This window comes from Falco naumanni, chromosome 6 (genome assembly GCF_017639655.2).
Source record: "Falco naumanni isolate bFalNau1 chromosome 6, bFalNau1.pat, whole genome shotgun sequence".
NCBI classification, from domain to species: domain Eukaryota; kingdom Metazoa; phylum Chordata; class Aves; order Falconiformes; family Falconidae; genus Falco; species Falco naumanni.
In genome coordinates, this window is record NC_054059.1 from 46,372,312 (window position 1) to 46,392,576 (window position 20,265).

Consider the following 20,265-nt stretch of genomic DNA (forward strand, 5'->3'; position numbering starts at 1 on the left):
AAAACCCCATGTGAAATAAAATGTTATTCAATAAAAGTTGGAAAACAAGCTCATCTATGGGGATTAACATTTAAAAAATACTAAGTACTTTTTTCTTTACAAGAAATCAATACTAGGCCATATGAAAATGCTTTCTTTAGAACTCTTTCAAATTTAAATATAAAGAGTTATGCTAATGGACATAACAAAATTTTGTAATTACATGAATTCTACCTTAGAAAAAAATTCCAGTATGGACATGAGTAACTGCCCTACCTGATGATGAAGTAGTAGTTGCTGAGCTTGTAATAAGCTTTCTGTATCCAGGATCCTTTCAGCCTCTGTTTGGGCTTCTTTAGAGCTGATGATTAACTCTTCAATTGCACTTTTAACTTCTTCTTTGTACTGGACACAGTCTTCAATAGTGCCTAAAGTCTTTTCAATCTACAATTACAGATAACCTTAAGTATTGCATGTTGAAAGGTACATCTGTATTTTAAGGGCACATTTATATTTGAAATATTTTTTCAAAAAATATAGTAAATTGCCTAAATCCAAAGCACACTTGTCTGCAGCATCCCCAACACCTTTAATTTTACATTGAAAGAGTGACTGTAGGCTTAAAATGTGACCAAGGAGACAAGTGACATAATCCTTATTACATTGCCATATGGTAAATAGCTGTGACAGCCACTTATTGGTGATCACTTAGAAAATACACGCTTCCTCATCCTTGCAAGCTGACTTAGATTCTGAAACACCTGTGCTACTCGTCTCACAAAAAATCTTGCTACATTTTGGACCTTCCAGAATAACGCCCTGGTGAATCACAAATATATTAAAATGCCTTGTTACCTGGGTTTATGGACCACAATATGCATGTGGTGCAATATTCAGTCTCAAGTTTTCAGGATTTTATAAATATATATATATTCAGCATATCAAAAGTTCTTCCCTCTTTGCATGATTCAGCTAACTACTTGCAGCTGATTTCCCAGACAGTTCCTGTGTTTTAAGGTTTTAATCATAAAGTATCTTAGAACTAAGAAACCTCTTTCTTCCTCCCTTCCCTTCTTTCATTCCAATCCATACTTACTTTGGAGGGTCATTCAGATTCAAGCCATTCTCTTTCCTTTTACATAAATGTTTAATCTTTACTCTCAAAAAAAACATTGCTGAACTCTGGAAATACCCAGCATCAGTCCTTGTCTAAACAGTCTCATTGATCTGATTAACAAGCTGTAAATTTAGCTGTAAAGGGTATTCAGACTTTTAAGAATCAGCAGTCTCTTAGCTGTAGTATAAAGTGCCAGTTAGATCATCCCTTTAGATTGAAAACAAGTTTAGATTCTAGCTCTTTTTTTACCTTCATGAACTTGTGCTCCTCTTAGTTCTGACCTTTTGAGGAAACAAAAAGCTAAAGTACTATAACACACACACATACACACCCCCACAACCCCCTCCCACCCACCCACACACCCTCACACAAAAAATACAGGATCTTACATTTTTTGCAGTCTCTTGGAAATGAGAAAATTGATTGCCCCAACTTTCCAGTTTTCACACCATGGAAGTCTCAATAAATACATGGAACTTTTACACATTTGTAACACCTACAAGGCCTCCACAAGAATCAACATTAACAATGGAATTTGAAGTCTGAACTCTTTCTCTATCCTGAAATCTTCTTTCAAATGGATTTGTTCAGCCTTCTAAGTGTAAGATGTTCTAAGATTATCCTGGTCTTTTTACTGTGAAAACTGTGAAGCAGAAAGTTGCCTGAGATCCCACAGAACTCAAGGGTTCAGTGGATTCTAAGATATTTTGCTTATGAATTAGAAACTTCCCATGATTTCAGCAGTTACAGTATCTTGTTATCATTCAGACCTCAGAGAACTGCAGCCTTTTCCTGCCAATTCAGTGCACGACAGATATCCTTAATGATCTGAAACTACCTCACAGTAGTTCCTTTATTATTTCAGCATTAAAGTTATATACATGAAGATTAAAGTCAAATTCTACATCCATTAGCTGATGTACATCACAGTTTTGCCAATGTTCACTATGAGCCAATTTTAGAAAACTATCTTTTGCCTCTAAAAATACTGACATTTTGATTCCAGAAACATTTACCATAATACCTTCCAATCCTGCAAAGGGAAAAGATCCATTATAATAATGTCAATATTTTTTGCCTGCTACTCTCAAGGACTTGCTACCTAGGAGTATAAATGACTTCTCCGATGCTGAATGTTTGCAGCTTAATTAAAAAAGCACAGCAAGGAACTTATGCTTGTGAAGCCATGATTGATGTCATATCATGACACTGTAAATGAACAGTTCTTGTGTCCTCATACTGTACCTCAGCCAGTAAATCTAGGAGTCCCCTGAAGTCACTGGAAAGTTTACAAAGCTCATCTTCTGTCTCTCTGGCCTCCAAATCAGGACATACTGCAGTCAAAACGGCAAGTCTAGATTTCAGCCAGCTGTGATTTTCTCCTTGCTTGTTAATATGCTTCCTAATTTCCTATGGAATAATCAAAACATATTCTCTTCAAAAAAACAAAAAATACTAATGAGTGGCATTCAAGTAAACAAAAAATATTAAGAGTTGAATTCATGGCATCAGTTCAAAGATTAGTAAACATACTACCTTTGTCCTTATCTTGAAACACTAGAAATGTAGTATTTTTCTATTTATTTGTATACCCTATCAGATTGTGTTCTAGTCATCAGCTAGATTTTTCATTTCCTCCACAGACTTTACTCCATTACTACTTACTAGACTGTTCTTTAATAAGTAGTAGTGTACTTTTTCCTTACAAATGAACATTTTTACCTACAGATAAGACAGGTAGATGCTGTGTATATATTTTCCATATATTGACCAAATTTCTTAGTTGCCATTTAAATCTTAAATGCTGACTTTCCCAAACAAAAAATTTCATGTGATACAAGGTTTTATGTATTTCCCCCCCTATTTAAATAGCTCTTTTTTTCCTCTTTTCATCCAGTAGTTCATTTATATCTTTGTGCCAGTGCTGATGAGAAGTTACCAGCAGTGAAACTGCACGAGTAAATTAGACTTTTTGGAGCAGAAGCACCCATTAAGCTGAAGGTCTATCTCCTTTATCAAGGTCATCCTAACTATGTTTCTCTGCATAGTTAGCCTCATAACATACTCTTGACTTTCACACAAACTCCTACAGTATGTGACATTCCTATTTTTGCTCCTAGTATGTGAAATAAAAAAAAAACAAAAACCACAAAAAGAAAGGGGTCAAGCTAGGTCCCAAGTGACACAATAAATTATTGCCTAAAACTGATTTAACCAAACAACTCAGTCTTCACAACTATTCTATCACTTCTTTTACCAGTCACCAATGCAAAAGTGAATGGTAGAATATCTTTGCCACCACTGTTATACTATTGTAGAAGAGAATTCTTATTACAGAAATTTCCCTAAATGTAAGAGAGTAACTTGATCCTTCAAAAAAACCCAGTCCAAAAATTTTGCACTTTGCGCAGCACTTTTAACTGTGCATGCAACAGGATGAGGCACAAGTATTTATTGTTTATTTCTATATTCTGGATGTTCTGAATACACAAGTAAATAGAAATGCCATTCTTTAAACTATTAAAAGTAGGAACATCTGCCACACTTTGCTGCATGTGGAACTTTCTCCAGGAAATGTTTTTAAGAATACCAGGAATCAGCAGAGCTACCATGACCTCTATAGTAAAACAGTTGCACTACTTTGGAGTAAAGTCTTATCCAGAGTCCCAGCAGCAACGACCACCGCTTTGTTAGAATACACGCCAAGGGCTCACCCCCACAGATGCTTTACATTGCTTGTATTTGGCAGTATCATTGACACTTTCCTTTATCTTCCTTAGCTCTCTTTCTGTTGACAAAATCCAGTTTTCCAATTCAGAAAATCTGAAATAAAACATCACATAATACAAAACAAGGAAATAAGTTAGACAAAAATTGCCGCCACCAAATGACCTCATAAATTTAAGCCAAAAATTACAGAATCTACTCAAAAACCCACTATAACTTGTGTAATTACTACATAAAGTACAGTTTTCTACTTGAGGCTAAAAATACAGTATTTATGTGGTACTGATCTGTGACGACATTTAGAGGAGTAGCCACACATAGGGCTCTAAGAGACCCAGCTAGCAATTGAGCTGACACCTGTTCTTATAGCCCTTCCAGGTGTCCGAGTGCTCTGTTAGCTTTACGTATGTGCTGTCTATCTGGGATTTGAGTTCCTTCAGGATTCGTTGGCTGCTTTCCAATGTAGCCCTCACTGGATCAGAAACTGGCAGTTTTTGGCACAGTTCTTCAATGCGTTGTAGCCTTTTCTCACAGAGATGGTAAGGTCCCTTGTCACCAAAGAACAACTGATAGGAGACAAAGCAGAAAATTCAATAAAAATACAAATTGTCAGAAATCACAGAGCATATCTATATATTTGTTACAAACTGTAGTAAGCTCAAATCAAAATTTTTGTTAAAGGCCTCAAGGACTGATCTGTTTTAGTTGTGCACAGTGCTTGGTGGATTAAGAGTTGGTCAGACCTTCTGTTTATTACTGACATTAAAATGTATGTTTGTAAATGCCCATGTGGTAGCATATAATTCATACCATGTGTTCCTCGATCATCCTTTCATTGCCTTCTCTTGACAGCACCTTGTTCTGTCGAGCTAGTTCAGCTTTGCACTCCTCTACTGTGACCAAGAACTTGCTTTTCTGTACTTCAATCTTCAAGTGGATCAAATGATACGGGGCTTCTGTTTGAAGATCCTACACACCCATAGGGGCAAGAAACAAGCACAGAGATAAAACACTACTTCCATTACCTCAGTGTGAAGTTAATACAAACAAATTATCTAAAAACTGCTAATATAGAAAATTAAGCATATACACGCATGAACAGATGGGGGGTTCCTCTATATTCATTTAAGTAAATAAAACAATTCTGTTACCAATACGTCTTAGATATACCATAAGGTTGTAAGTTCTTTGAACCAGAACATGTACGTATAAGGCACATTAAAGAGACATCTTGATTCTTGGCAAGATATACCAAATATTTTCTGTATAAAATAATAAAGCAAACAATAATAGTGAAACTACATTCACAACTGCTTCCAGAGGTTCCTGTTTGTGTGCTAGTGAGAAACCACTCATCCATCACTCCAACTCTGGCCTGCAATACACTGTAGCAGGCAAAAAATTCCATAGCTTATGAACGTTTGTTCAGTTTTTGGTCTTTGGCAGAAGACACAGTTTAAAATGATAGCCTGATCTCTTACAAGTTTGTTTTATTAAGGTTGGGAAAGCAACTGCAATCATCCAACACCAGCATAAAGTAAAAAAAGCTAGCACCTATTCTCAACAAAAGTTCTTCACACAGGTATGGCTGTAAGTAGGGTGAGAAATTAAGGTTTCATGATTAATTTCTCACATTTCTTGACTTTTGGCCACTTAACAGGGCTTTTTCAAGAACGTGTTTGTAGGTGTAACTGTATCTAATGTAAAATTTTTCTTTCCAATTCTACAGGAAGCCAAATATACAACATTTTAAAAATTTATTTTATTTTAGGTTTTTTTCACGCATATAGGTCATGCAGAAACATTCCAAAGTTAAGAGAATTTACAGTGACATCATTCAATGTCACTAACCTTCCACTGTCTATGGAGTTTTCTCACAGCTTCCTGCAGGTTGTGTTGCTCTTGTTCTGGGAGGATGTCAGTAAGCTCATCACACGCTTTCAGAAAGGCATTTAGGACTCTCTGATCCAACTGGTTAAAGAATTCCTGAAGTTGAGGTGGAAAGTGAGAAGTTGAAGCAGATTACTGATATGGTAACCTGCCAACAGGAAGCTGCCTAACACTGTAACTTTCAAGGTTACTTCTGCTGCATTGAAGAACTGAAGTTTGTGCTAAAGAAAGAACTATTTCTAAGCTATTTAAAGTCCAGCAAATTAGTTTATTCTCAGCCAGTGCACTAAAATGGTATTGTAGCAAGAATACATTTTAAAGATACATGCATAAATGATGGTTATAATACAGACACAGATATTCACCTGAAAAAAAAAAAAAAAAAAGCAGTGGATGCGTGAGACTGGGAGTGTCCTCACTCCCAATGGTTCCACTGGCAAAACTGACCCTAATTTCTAAGGGGTCTTCTCTCTTCACCTTCTGGTTGCTTACATTCATCAGTAAGAGGGTTGACCTTTTTTCCTTTCTGTTTTTCAATCTTAATACCAGTTTGACCTGATCTGTGTAACTTTTATATGTGAAAGAACTCCACATCAATTTTAAAAGTAAGTAGGTTTTCACTTGCATGTCATGCACTCAAAGATTTCCATGAGGAAGGTCAGAGAATTTACTCACGCTATGTTTCCTGAGAAGTTCTTCAGGATTTCCTTTTTCTTTTAAGCAACAATTGGCAATCTGTATTACCTTCTCCAGTTCTGCTCTAGACTCCTCAAATTTCTTCATCAAACGGCTATTTGCTTCTATGTTTTTTCTCCAGTCACCAGCTTTCCTGACCATATTCTGAGTTATAAGCAAAGAAAATGAGCTGGCACTTTCTCACTGATTTGTATTTGCTCTCTTTTACCATGATCTTACAAAAAAATGCATTTGATTGGTGTTACTCTTTCATATATATGCCATTCACAAGTGCTTCTTCATTTCATGCTCCCATTTTCCTGTTTTTTAGTACTTGTACTAAGGCTTGTGCTAATATCATCCTTCATTCAAATAATGGCTAGCTATCTAATATAGATGTCTCTGTTACCTTCAGAATGCCTCTGCCACTTGGTTAGTGCTTTTTTCCAAAAACCTGCTCTCAAATGTAAAGCACCTGGTATGGCTAAAAGCTTGCCATTTCCTAATAGCAGACTACCTCCTTCTACGTGACTCTACATGAAGGTGGTTTGATCTATGGATCCGACCAGTTCCATGCTACAGGTCTTCTGGCCCAGAGTAGGTTTGTACAATTATCACACTAGTAGGCCAGATAAGCAACCAGGCAGAAAGCTGCTTAAAGGACAGACAGTAAATTTTATGGTTTAGTTGCTACTCTGGAATCCTCTTGCTTTGCAAACTTAGTCACAACTCTTCATTATTCTGCTTTATAGTCTGTCCCACTGCACCGTGTTATTCAGTGGTTATAATTCTATAAGCAAGTAACAAAATTTACCAGGAGAAATGAACAGTTCACTAGTTCACCTACAGCAAGGTAATTCCAACACTGCTTACTAACCGTACACTTTACCATCCTCACTGATTGCAAACCCAGTGTAAGGAATTGTAAGGAATTGTAATGATTTTACCCAGCGACCTAACTAAATCCATAGTTCTCAACTGAAGCATCTTGCTAAGCCTTTTTAAAGCTTCCTGATAAAATATTGTGTATAATAGTAGAATCATATAGGAATGTATTCTTTATATGAGAAAAAGCCACTTTCCAGATCCATAAATATTTTAACTCTGAGTATGCCACATTTTGTATGGTTATGCCATGTTTCATCAGTTTATCTTCTAACACAAAAACAGATAAATCATCATCTGTTTTTATAGAAACAGAAGAATTGATGTTTAACATAGTAGATTTACCAAGCTACTATTATGTGCTTCTGTTTCAATAAGCTAAACTTAACTCAAAATTTTATAAATCAAACCCCACTGATTTTAAATACAACCCACAAAATACAATATACATTTTGAAATCTACCTGTCAGAGACAACTCTTTACTGTGGCTTAAAATTCATTTTAGATAGTTTTGTAATGAATGATAATAGCTTGAAAACAATTCTAACAGAACCTCCACATCTGGAGATCCGACTCCAAGATAATGGTTAATTTCATGTTAGAGTGTGGCTAGACTTTGGCTGAACAGCCCCAAAAACATCAATATGGCTAATAACAACATAGAGCTCTACAGGTAAGGGGAATTATAGCTGAAAGTACACACCTTTATGTTGACAAAAGCACATACATATTTGCAACTTTCTATATTCACAATCCACTGCATTTTCTGAGGAAATACAAAGCCCAGGAATAGTAGCATTTGCAGTAATTTCCATCTTTCATGCTTTGTGTGAAAGGGAACGTATGGGAATATAGTAAGAGCAAAAAATTAGCCAAGATAACAAAGTCAGAAGAAATTAACAGCGCAGCCCTAGCAAGTGGATTTCAGGTTTCTTGTTCCAAAGGAGCCTGAGATATGTGAAAGTTCTCCTCAAAGCCCAGGGTCCTCTAAGGCAGGCTCACCTCTGAATAACTGCATGGGGTATTTGACCATCAGTCCCCTTACTACCTAATACAAAAAAATCCTTAATTAATAACTTGTCAGCGAAGAGGTGAGCTCTCTATGGCAGCTCAAAAATATGCACCAAGTATGGCATAATTACCTGAAAAGTAATCTGAACTTGTGTAACTTTCTTCTGAAATGTTGACTGATGGAAATGCTGTAATACTTCACTTGAAGCCACACGCTGCAGGATACTCTGACTATTTCTCTCAATCAGTGATAAATCTTTCTTGCAGTTTTCTTGATAAGCTACCAGATCCTGAAAGAAAAAAACATATATCCACCCTGGCCAGGAACAAAGGAGAAAAAAGTTTGGCAAAATAACAGGAAGATATTTTTTGATAATAAGAACAAAAGGGACAAATTTAAAGCATATGACAAACAGACTACAAAATACGTTACACACAATAAGACAGATCATATAGCCTTCTCCTTGTATGCAGAGTCTTGTACCCAAACAGAGCTCTAGCTATCTATAAAAAAAAAGATGCAGACATGTACCAAAGTCTTTTGGGTAGTTTTAGAGAATACAGGTCAATACATTATTCTGTGATTTAATTTTATGGGATGTCTCTGTTTGTTGTATAATTGTAAGTGGACAGCAGTGAAAGCAATAGCCATAAGAATAACAACTCTCAATAGCAGGCTGAGATGTCAACCTTTCTTGCCTTTCAGCAAATTAACCTTTCATGTCAGCTATTGGCATTCAGATTTTGTTACAAATTGCATTAAGTAATGAGTATTATACTTTAAAAAAAAAAACAAAACAAAAACAACCAAAACAACAGTGAAGAAAAGAAAAGATATGTGAAGTTGCACAGGCTGAAAAAAGGTTTAAAAAAACCTATGGTGAGGAAACTCTTCTGTTATTGAAGGAACACTGTATTCATCAGAATAAATGTCTGTTTACTCTCTGATCAGCAGAAACCAGCACTCTCCATATAACTGAGGAGATTTTGGCTCCTTCGTTAGCAAATAACTGTGGAAGAAACATGTATTTTTGTTGGACACTTGACTCAGGTGGTGTTCATAAAGAGAAGAGGATTTTCTCAGTAAGATAAATGGACTGGCTTGATTGAAGCTCACCAGATCTTTTTTTTTATCAAAATATGATCAAAGCTTGAAGTCACTGGATGAGAAGACCCTTCTTGTTCAATTTCTGGGCCAATCTCCAGAGGCATTATAGGCCTGAACTAATTTACATACACACACACACACAATTAAATCTCTTTGTTCCATGTTTGTTGGGTTTGTTTGTTTGTTTGTTTTTAAGGGACTCTAAGTGGCTTTGAAAAACTTCAGCTTCTTATGAAAAATTCATTTCTTTATATTTCTTGACAAATCCAACTCTAATGAAATGCGTACATCAGCTCTGAGGGACTATTTCTAGGCTATATACCACACACACACAAGGATGAACACCAATTCCTATGTTAGATCCTCATATTCTCCTTTAGTGAGTCCCGACTAGCTCTGAATTTTTCCAGAATGAAACACTTATTGGTCAGGTAGAAAGTTAATGTTCTACTACAATGCACTTCAAAGAAACCACTTCTGGACTTCTAAGAAACTTCCATAATTGTCCAAGAAAATCTAAGGAATTTCCCAATCATGTTATTTCATCTGCTTAACAAAAAAATCAATGTCTTTCTGATATTTCAGTCCAAGTTCCACTAGATTGGGGGGGGGGGGGGGGGGGGGGGGGGGGAAGTTTTATATTTACTTCTTGGATTGAAACCATGGGAACTAGGAGGAAACACAAGTTTCAATCTTTGCATGTTTATGCCTAGCTGTCTTCAGGATGTGCTGCACTGCCTAAATATGAAGAAACATTTTTTCAGTTTACCAAGTTGCAATCCAAATCCCTAGAAAGCTAATTGTAAATACTCAGAGAGGCAGCAGATCTTTCTAAGATGTTTTTGAAACTTACTTGGGCTTTTTGTTTAAGAACAGTTGTAGGTTGTGCTTCAGGATCCACAATAGAAATTATTTCATTGACCTTTTCAAGAGATTCATAAAAATGTGTGATTTGTTTCTCCAGTTCTTCCAGTGGAGACAGCAGATGCTGGCTTTCATACAGCAGGGCACAGGTATACTCCTTAACCTTTTGGCCATTTGAAAGAAAAATAATTATTTAAAAAACCTTGTAAAATTCAATAAACAGTAACTTCCTCTGCACATGGGTTTACATAGTTGTTGCCTGCCTCTTTTAAGATAGGTCAATCCTATCATGTATTACTTCCTACAGAAAAGAATATTAAATTTAAGAATGGTTGTCTTAAAGTCTAAAAGAATAACATGTTCTTCACCCTGAATCAGTCTATTGTTACTATATGTTGGCTCAAATGCATATATCTGAGCATTAATGTGGGGCAGCTTACTATTTATGAGTTCAACAGTCTACAACACATGTAGTAGAAAAAGTATTCTGCAACCTTGCTCAGCTGCTCTTTGATCCTTGTCAAAGTTCCAAGCATTTCATTTGCTTCCTCTTGGGAAATTTCTTTTGTAACAAGTTGCACCGTTCTTGTAACCATTTTGTACTGAGCTTCCATTGCAGGCAATTTCTGCTTAATATTCTGAAACAAATGTTTCAAAAATTATTTCAACAACAGCATTTATGCATTCATGAGAGATACACGTCCTTCTCAAGAGAGAAAAGATATCTATTCCAATTATCAATTGTTTTCATTCCTGATTTTAGTGAATACTGGATCATCTTTCATATGCACAGAAACTGTGCCAAAGGGTATCAGTCAGTTCAACTGAATGTGATTTAAAACTACACAGAAATATCCAGTGGGACAGCATTTTGGAAATGTGTTCTAGGAGTGTCACTCATAGAATACGATTAGTTATATTAGCTATAGCAGAGATTATACAAAAAAGCACCACTGGTAAAAAAAAAAAAAAAAAAAAAGTAATAATGGAAATGCATATTAAATTAATTTTATACTATCAGAATTAAATACTTACAAGTTTCTCTCTTATGAAGGATAAAGAAAGGAATGGAAGAAAGACACTCACTTCTAAATCTTGCACAAACATTTTGACATCAAGGAAGGACACTTCTACAGGGACTGAAAATTTCCTATTGCTTCCATCAATAAAAGCTGTTAAATGGGCAACACCATCCAAGTATTCCTTCTTCATTTTGTCCAGTTCATCTGCTCGAGCATACTAAGAAAATGTAAAGTAAAAAGAAACAAAAAGATAATCACCCCAAATGAAGTATCTGGCAATTAAGTAATGACTTAAGAGAATTAGCATGCTTTCAGTGCAACTGTTGGCTGAAAAAAAAACGTATTCAACAAAATACAAAATAATGGAAACTAATCTAAATTAGACACTAATAGTCTGTGTAAGTTTCAACAGTGCTGATCCTAAAAGGAACATTCATAGAAGAGGTCAGCCTTTTTTAATGTTGGGATCATTTGGAGAACACCAGAGTCTCATTTGTTTCTAACCTAGAACCAACAACTCATTTCATTTCTCACTACCTACAGAATCAATTTTTAAAATTCAGCAAAGAGAGTAGAACACGAAAAGCCTACAGAAGCTGAAGGATAAGGGAAATGTCAATAAAAGAACTGCTGGCTGGAGGAAGGGGAAACACAGGTCTTAGAAAGTGGAAAAAGCTGTATGACAGAAATGGTGAAAAGCCAGTGAGACAAAACTTCTACAAAGGCATTTACATCCTGGGCATTACTGACAGTGAATCACCCTAAATATAATCAGCAAATAAAGTCTGAGAACATTCTAGCCAACAGCTTGGAAAAGTCACAGTGAAAAATGGGCAATCATTATTTGCTTTTCAGTTTACCTTCACTGCAATGGAATAACCAAGCCAGTAAAGAAAACAGATTCAGCATCTTCAAATAGGCAACTGCTATTTAAAATCACTCAAAGGGAAAAATACCATTAGATGTATATTGACTATAGCAAAGGTATTTTCTAATGTGTTTATGAGGTGTGAAATACTTCTATGTAATTTAGCTTACATCTTCTCTGCTTTTTAAAGAGCAAATAGAGCAACAACAATTGTTTTCCAATCAGTTGAATCTCTTCTGTGAGACAAAGGGTAGTTTTTCATTTACTATCAGTGCCTCCCTGTACACCAGATAGAAGCAATATCTGACCGACTTGGGGAAAACATTTGATTAATTAGCTTGCATTGTACTTGCTTATGGTTGCAGTACAATAATTGAATGCAACTTTCATTAAAGAGCAGTAAAAATACTCACTTTCATCATTCTCACTTTTTATCTTTACAGAGCTTTTACTATAACAATAGCTAATAATTTTCTTCAAAGAATAGTAGAAGATATGAATAAATAATATTCACTGTATCAAGACAGGAGACCATAAAGGAAAACTACAGCTTATACTACCTAAAAATGTACAAAAATAAAACCAAAAAGCTGTATAACCAAAATGATAAGCAAAAGAAAAGCCCCAATAAAATAAACTCCTGACAGGGATTCATTTCTAACTTAAATAATGACAAACAGTTAGCCACCTTAGTAAGTTGTCATATAGTCCTGCTAATGGGGTACATCTGTCTTGCTTGCATGGAAATAATGTGAAAAATAAAGAAGTATTTAAAAGTAACAACAGCAAAAACACATACCTGCTTAACTTGCATAAACAATTCTCTCCATCTTCCATTTAGTAACAGAAGCTGCTGTTTAAGGTCTCTGGAAATGGTCTCATCACATGTTTCAATCAGAAAATTACCAGCATCATTCATGGCTGTGTGCTGCTGTATCCAATGAGGTAAGTGCCGGAAGAAATCCTGTGGAATAAAATGAAAACACCATTCCAAAACTTTTTCAGTTAGTCTTTATCTTAATTATGAAACTAAAATTTAATCACCGGTTTATGGCTTGATAAAACTTTTTGAACAATTATCCTCTGAAGCTCTTCATATCAGATATGCCGTAACAGAATTTTAATGTCTGTGAACATAACCTAAAAATTACCACTGGTTTACTTACAGATCATTTTACTTCAGTGAGTAGCTTCAGTTAAACTAATGGAACTCCTCCTTAAGAGAAAGCTCCATAATGCAAAATACTGTTAGTGATCATCTAATTTCTGTCTTGCAACAGTATGGGCTGATAGTAACCTGGGCCATTTACACACTGTAAAGAGACTCTTCCCTTACTGTGAACCATATGCAGCCTTCCAAGGTCTGGCATCCCAGAAGGCCCGAGAATAATTCTTTATCATTGCTTCCTCCTGTCTTAGAGTAGGTGAGTGGGGAGGCGAAAGGGACGGTTTTCAGATTTTTTTTCCACTGTTCCAGTGAGACAACCTAGCTCAGCCATAGCGCCAAATGCTTCGGTGCATCTTGTAACTAGGTACCCATGCATAGGTTGGTTGAAGGGACAAAGACCAGCTCCCTCCCTCCCTTTTCACTCTTCAAGAGGACAGGCAACTGTTCCTAAGGCAGGTATCTCCAGGCTTTTGACTACCAGTCACAGAGCCTGCTATATGAGCTATACCAGTAAAGAAAAACAGTAAACTCAATCACTGTCCCATGATTGCCCACATCCTCTGACATGGTTTTGGCTTGTCCCTGCTACCTTTCTTCCAAACGATGCACAATTCAATGGACGGCACATAGCAAGGACTGTTCCCCATAGACTGCATTATGAGGCCATGTTCTTTCAGGGAAGAAAGAGTAGCCACAAGGATGCAAGCTGAACCATGCCACTTGGTCCTCAGGGCTAAGGAAGGGGCACTGACCCATTTTATTTATGACTATCAATCTACTCTATAATTCCAAGACTGGTCATCTGACAGTGACAGTCCCGTGCAATCATTTGCTCAGTGGCAGCTGTGGAAAAGTCCTGTCCAACTGAACTGTCAGTCACGCCAAGTTTCAGAGCTACAGTTCTCAAACTTCATACTTGTCAGAACTCAGCCACATGTAAAAACAGTTCTGATACAACAAAAAAAGAAAAAAAAAGTCAAATGGATGTATACTGCTCAAATTTGTTCAAAAGAGAATTGAACAACATACAGTGCTTTAAATTCCTAAAGCTGAGATCGGTAGAGTACAGGTGCTCTGAACTGATATATCAGTGAATACTTAATCATCTCAGTAAATTGTATGTGCAGTTTGAATCTTCTTCTACTTGCAGTGGAGCACAACCCATGCTTTGTGCAAAGGCTACCTTCTGTGAGCACATCCAAAAGGAATCAAAAGGTACTGAATCTGTCACTGGTCAGTTCTCCAATGGTCAGGCTTGCTAGAGGTCAAAAAGGAAAAAGCACATGGAGTAAACTATTTGCATCATTGCTCTCACACACCTATTTCCACAAAGCATTACCATCCTCAGAGCCTGTCTCCATTTCAGAAGTCAACCTAAAGCATGTGTAAAATTTGGACATGTTTGGAATGTACTGTGAAGCACACCTCAATTAATACAATGCAGCTCTTTCTAAGGAAGTCCCCACATGAGATCTGGAAGTCCTGATACCATTTGGATACAGCTGTTGGAGAAAGGTGTAGGAGAGTGCAGTTATAACAGGGTTATGATGGCAAGTGCTGAAGAGGCACTGCAAGTAAATAAATGAGTTGTAGAAGGAGTAGTTTGTTCATTAATACATTTACTGTTAAATTTCTAGAACTTTGCAGTAGAAAAAACCCAAGCACATACTGATCATTTTTGCAAGTTCTTCTGTGCTACAGGTTCACAATAAGGTTTCTGAAAACAGAAGCCAATGAGAAAGCCAACAAGACACTTCCTTTTGCAAAAAGAACAGTGGTACTTGCTAGTCTTGAAATCATATAGAGATAATGGAAAGAAGAAAGCATGACAGCATGGTAAGGGGCTCCTATGGTCCTTGCCTAGGATACAGTATGGTGCGGTTTAGTAGTGCAGGTAACGTTTGCAAATGGGCATCAATGAAATCTTTCCATCGTATTACTGATATATTTGTGGTTTTACAAAACAAATCTTTGAAAATGTTTTAAAAAGTTTTATGCCATATTCCAAGCAATAGTTATCAACTTTCACCTGGTACCCCAGATGCCTGTGCGGACAGCTGCATTAATATTAACTGTACAAACCAATGAAAGTATTGCTCTTGGGTTTAATAACCAAATATAAAACTGATAAATCAGAACTGTCTTTTTAACTAAGTGAACATTATTGCTGTGGAGTGCTAAATTCAACATTAATAGTAGAAGTAACTTTTAAAATATGTATCCCAGTCAACAAGTGAATTATGTTACATATCAGTAATCTTTAAGTTTTCAGGTAATGTAATTTTAACAAGAAATTAGCATTTGGGAAGAATAATGCTTTCATGTCTAAGGTTTTCCACAAGGCTTTTTGAAACTCTTCATATATTAGAATGGTAAGTACTTGCTGGATTTAGGTTAGAATTCAGAAGCAAGTATATACTGTATTGATATGTTTAGATTTCTGCTTTAAAAATCTTTAAAGGTAAGTTATAAAACTGATCAGTGCAGTAATTATTTTTGTTTTATTCATATATATGGATATATGAATATTTCATTTTAAACACTGCCAAGTTACTTACATAAAACATACACAAGGAGCTAAGATCAACCTCATCAGCTGAGGTCATCCTTCCTGCTCAGTAATAACTGTTGGTATTTATAGTATGCCAGACTATTGAATCCTTTTCACAATTTGTTTTTATTTTAAAAGTGTATTTGACTTTTACTTCAATTTAAATTAACAAACTTTTACTAATAATCACACTGTTTTTTCATATAAAATGAAATGCTCATTCCTGATGTCATATCAGTTTGACATGTTACAACCTATGAAAACCATACCTTGGTGTTAAGAGCTGGACAGTTGCTATGTTGGGATTGGGTGATAATGTAGCACCTATTAAATGAAGTATTAATCAAGCTAGTCTGGGTCTTTATTGAAGTTTCACAAACATAAATCTTAGTGCTTTCATTACTCTAATATTAAAAGAGAAGGGGGGGAAAAAAAAAAAAAGACAACAAAATTATCTTTATGACTGTAGGTCCCCAAGAGGAACTGTCTAATCCATTTCCCTGGTGTTTTAGAAATCTTTTAAATACTTAACCATCAAACATAACAACGCATATTAATAATGTTGTCTTGTGAAGGCAACTAATATTAAAATCTGTCATCTATATGGTAGAAAAATCAGTGAAAAAATAATTTTCTTTCTGTCATACGCAGCACAGCTGCGCTTTGGTGCTGAGGTGTATTTGCCTTTGAGTGACTCACGTACCATTCCTATCTTTGAGCAATGCTGCTGCCCTATATTCATGTCAAAGATGCCTGAAACCATGTTATCATAGGTGGTGCCTTCCTTCATGGTGTGTATATATCTGTACATGCTATACGTGCAAACATTGAAACACCTATAATGGGTGTAGACAGTATGCCAGAAACTGAAAAAAATCTCTCCCTTTTGTATGACATTTTGTAAAACAACCTAAGAAAATGCAAAAACACATCGCACATTTCATAATTTACAAAATAGCCGTATATATAAGCTGTTAGTGCATACCTTTTTAGAATGTTCAGGCTGATTCAGCATTTTTTCAGCATCTTCCAGCCAAGCTTGTAGACCTGCCACAGTGCTGCTGTATCTGTCCCAATTAGCAATTACTTCTTCTAACATGCTTCTTACACTTCTCACCTCTACAGAGAGGTTCCTCCACTGTGCTGTTGTCTCACTCATGAATTTCATCACATTCTCAACTTCTTCCACTGAGATACAGGAAAGACATTGATTATTTTGGTTCATTATTATTTCTGTAAGGCTAAATCTTATGTTATGCCTATCTATTAGTATCCATCAGGGAAATAGATTTTATTGCAACTTCTATTTTAGTAAGCTTTTATATACATATGCTCAGTTCCCAGCCCAATTTTAGTCCAAAATTACAGCTAAGAAATAAAAGTTGTGAATTAAAGACTAAGGAAAGTACAAAAACATGAGTGCTATATCACAACGGTCATACTGCATATTCAATGTGGTGTTAATTTCCAATCTATAATAAAAGAAATCAAGAGAGGAAGTTTCCCTAAAAAAGCAGAAAATAATAGAGATGTATAATGTACAAACACATATTATATCTGCATTGAAAAGTACTGAATGGAATTCTGATCTTCCTTCCACTGACTTTAAAACCAAACTGCTGCTAATTTTTACCATTTATTTTTTAGTATTTTCCTCATGGCAATAAAGAAACAAGCGTGTCCTCATACCAGAAGAAAACAGAGAGAAGAAAAAGGACCCAAGGAAATCCTGAGACTTCATAAAATATGCAGAATATAGATAACTTAAACCCAATTTTTATAAGGTGTCTAATTTGCACTGCTGTTTCTGAATTCATAGAAGTGAATAGCTGCCCTTTAGAAAATAACTTGTTACTGGACTTTCTTAATAGCATCGAATAAATTATTAATTTCATTCTTTCTAAGAATACCTTGTAGAACATGTTTACTTTTGTAAAATTTGAGAGTCACCATCATCAACTTAAATTTCACAACAAAAAAAGATATCAATTTTCTCTCCACACCTGCTAACCACTTTAGCAGCTGCAGCAATCCTCCACAGACATTACTGCGTTATCTCCCCGGCAGAGATTAAAAAGTGATCTCATGTCTATAACTATCTAGGTCAAATATTGCCCTCATGCATTCTCACTGAACTCAGCAGTGTTCAGGAATTACAGAAGGCCGCTGTTGAATCGGCTACACAGTTTTCTCGTGCCTGTCCATACTTCAGCTATCATTTGGGCTCCTCTTATAGGTTTTCACAGTTAATGAGGAATCTTCAGTAAATGAGAGGGTACTTTTGCTACTACAACAATGGGACCAACTTTCTGTCTTTTTCTAGTAGATGAAGCTAAGCCAGGGAGCTTTTCCAGGCACCAGAAGATAATCTTCCCTACTCCTAACTTGGTCTCTGGCACACTTTTGGCCCAAATCAACAACACAATCTGGAAGTTAGCATGGACCACGGACTTTGACCATTAGGAAGTCTGAACGTGACTACCCTCTTCTGGGATTAAGAAATTTTAACATCAGGAGGGCAGGCAGCTCTGTACCAGATGGCTTCATGCTAGAAAATATGTGAAATTGCTACCAGAGGCTGTAGCCTCCCTGGTGAAATGCAGCTGCTTTACAGCTCTGCTGCATGGAAGAAACAAATATTGGATCTTTTCAGAGGATATTTATATCGAAAGAGATTAAATGGTGTCCCAAGAAGAAAGAAACATACGCGTTTACCTGAGCCATTTGCTTTGGCATACATTTCAGCTGCTCTTTTCAAGATCTGGTAAGTAACTTCATACTGCTCAAAGAACTTACTATTTTCAATAACAGACTGAAAAGAAAGAAAAAGTTACAACACAAAACAAAGGTAGGTATTAAGAATATGGATAGTTTCCATTAAATTACATCAGGACTGTGATGACAAATTTCTGCTTCATTAGTCTTCCATTCATTTTTTTAATCATTATAAAATAACATTTAAATTATCATAAACATTATCATCATTATTATAAAATAATACCTAGATTTCACCTTTTCAGATTAATGGTACAGCACAGTCCCCCTTTACAAATACAGTTTATTAACTTTGCATATGAATGATTAGTATGTTCTTAGTCTGCTAGTTGCTGGCTTGGTGAAACTCACTGGCATATGATGCACTGAATATGCAGAAAGTGAGCAATTAAACTTCAAAGTTATTTAATGTAAACTGTTTTACACTGAAATCTAAATGGAATCATTTTAATATAAAAGAAAATGATCCTATATGGATGACAAATACAGCTAAAATTTAAAAACTGTTCCTCTACTAAACCTTTCAGAAAGGCAGATTTCTTTTTAAGAGATAAAAGGCATTTGACTTATCCATCAGGTTTCCTTTATTTTTTAATGTGTTATAGCATGACTAATAATTTATCTGGAAATATTTTGGTCACAAAGTTATGGCTCTTTATCATTTATGCCTTATGGCAAATGACACTTTTTTTTACATGTCTTTCAGAAATGTTACTTCCTTTAAGTGTGATATATAATTATATCTCTAAATTATGCAAGCATACTGTATCTTGAACTACCACTGTTAAAAAAAAAGGAGAAAAAAATGCTCTTTTACAGGGCTTTTATATTGCCTTACCTATTGTAATTATCTAGAGTTTTGGAATGGTTTTGTAACTTATGCTACTTCCCATGCCTCCTCAGTTACAGATCTACAAAATTAAAGCGAGTATATTTCACATATGTCTATGCAAGCTTTGGACTGTCAGAAGAGAAAAAAATCTATGTGTACAAGTGTGATTTTGGTAAAATCAGGTTTCAGGTGAAGTCAAAGTTCAGTGTACTTTGTGTATTCATCAAATCACATTATACAACATGAAAAATGGTTTTAAAAATTAGTCTGCCAGACAGTATACATGTACAAATCTTCCATTTTAAAACATTTTACAGTTGCTATGTCAAATCACCAGTTGTCTAGTACATAACTTAGAAATGTGTTTATAACCAAGGAAACTAGAAGTCAAGGACAACCAGAATTTTTCTGTGCTCTATGGTTCAAAATAATATCTGGCATGTATAAAGAACTACATGCTCTACCATGAATTATGGGACAAACTCCAGACTTTCACTTTTGCCAAACCTATACACACAGACATTCTACTGTGAACCAAAAACTGCAAGACTTCATACAAGAAATTAAAAGGCTGTATCAAATGACTTAGATAATGCTGATCTCAAGAGCAATTGGAAATATTTTGAAAAATTAAATAGAGACATTTTTCTGATTAATACTGTCTCCCATCTGACAAGATCCTTTAATGAAAATATGTAGCTTTTCCCAAAACCATATAACATATGGTGCTAAAAAAGTGCTAATAAAGCAATGCCAAAACACAGTTCTGTGGGTTAATATCCATGGATATCT

At 35.6% G+C, this 20,265-nt stretch overlaps 1 protein-coding gene across 14 annotated transcripts in view; it reads right to left on the bottom strand.

The window, feature by feature from the left end:
- The window catches only part of SYNE1 (spectrin repeat containing nuclear envelope protein 1), a 330,006-nt gene that overhangs the window by 216,371 nt on the left and 93,370 nt on the right, over positions 1-20,265 (bottom strand). For 13 of the 14 annotated variants that reach the window (XM_040598155.1, XM_040598156.1, XM_040598152.1 and 10 more), the window contains 14 exons: positions 18,582-18,678; positions 16,852-17,054; positions 12,947-13,111; positions 11,344-11,496; positions 10,752-10,895; positions 10,247-10,420; positions 8,417-8,575; positions 6,389-6,553; positions 5,675-5,809; positions 4,634-4,792; positions 4,181-4,389; positions 3,811-3,919; positions 2,342-2,506; positions 256-423 (listed from right to left, as the gene is read on the bottom strand). In XM_040598155.1, coding sequence (XP_040454089.1) covers positions 256-423; positions 2,342-2,506; positions 3,811-3,919; positions 4,181-4,389; positions 4,634-4,792; positions 5,675-5,809; positions 6,389-6,553; positions 8,417-8,575; positions 10,247-10,420; positions 10,752-10,895; positions 11,344-11,496; positions 12,947-13,111; positions 16,852-17,054; positions 18,582-18,678 — 2,205 coding nt within the window. The remainder of the gene's footprint in view (positions 1-255; positions 424-2,341; positions 2,507-3,810; positions 3,920-4,180; positions 4,390-4,633; positions 4,793-5,674; positions 5,810-6,388; positions 6,554-8,416; positions 8,576-10,246; positions 10,421-10,751; positions 10,896-11,343; positions 11,497-12,946; positions 13,112-16,851; positions 17,055-18,581; positions 18,679-20,265) is intronic. The other variant, XM_040598154.1, reaches the window with a different exon arrangement.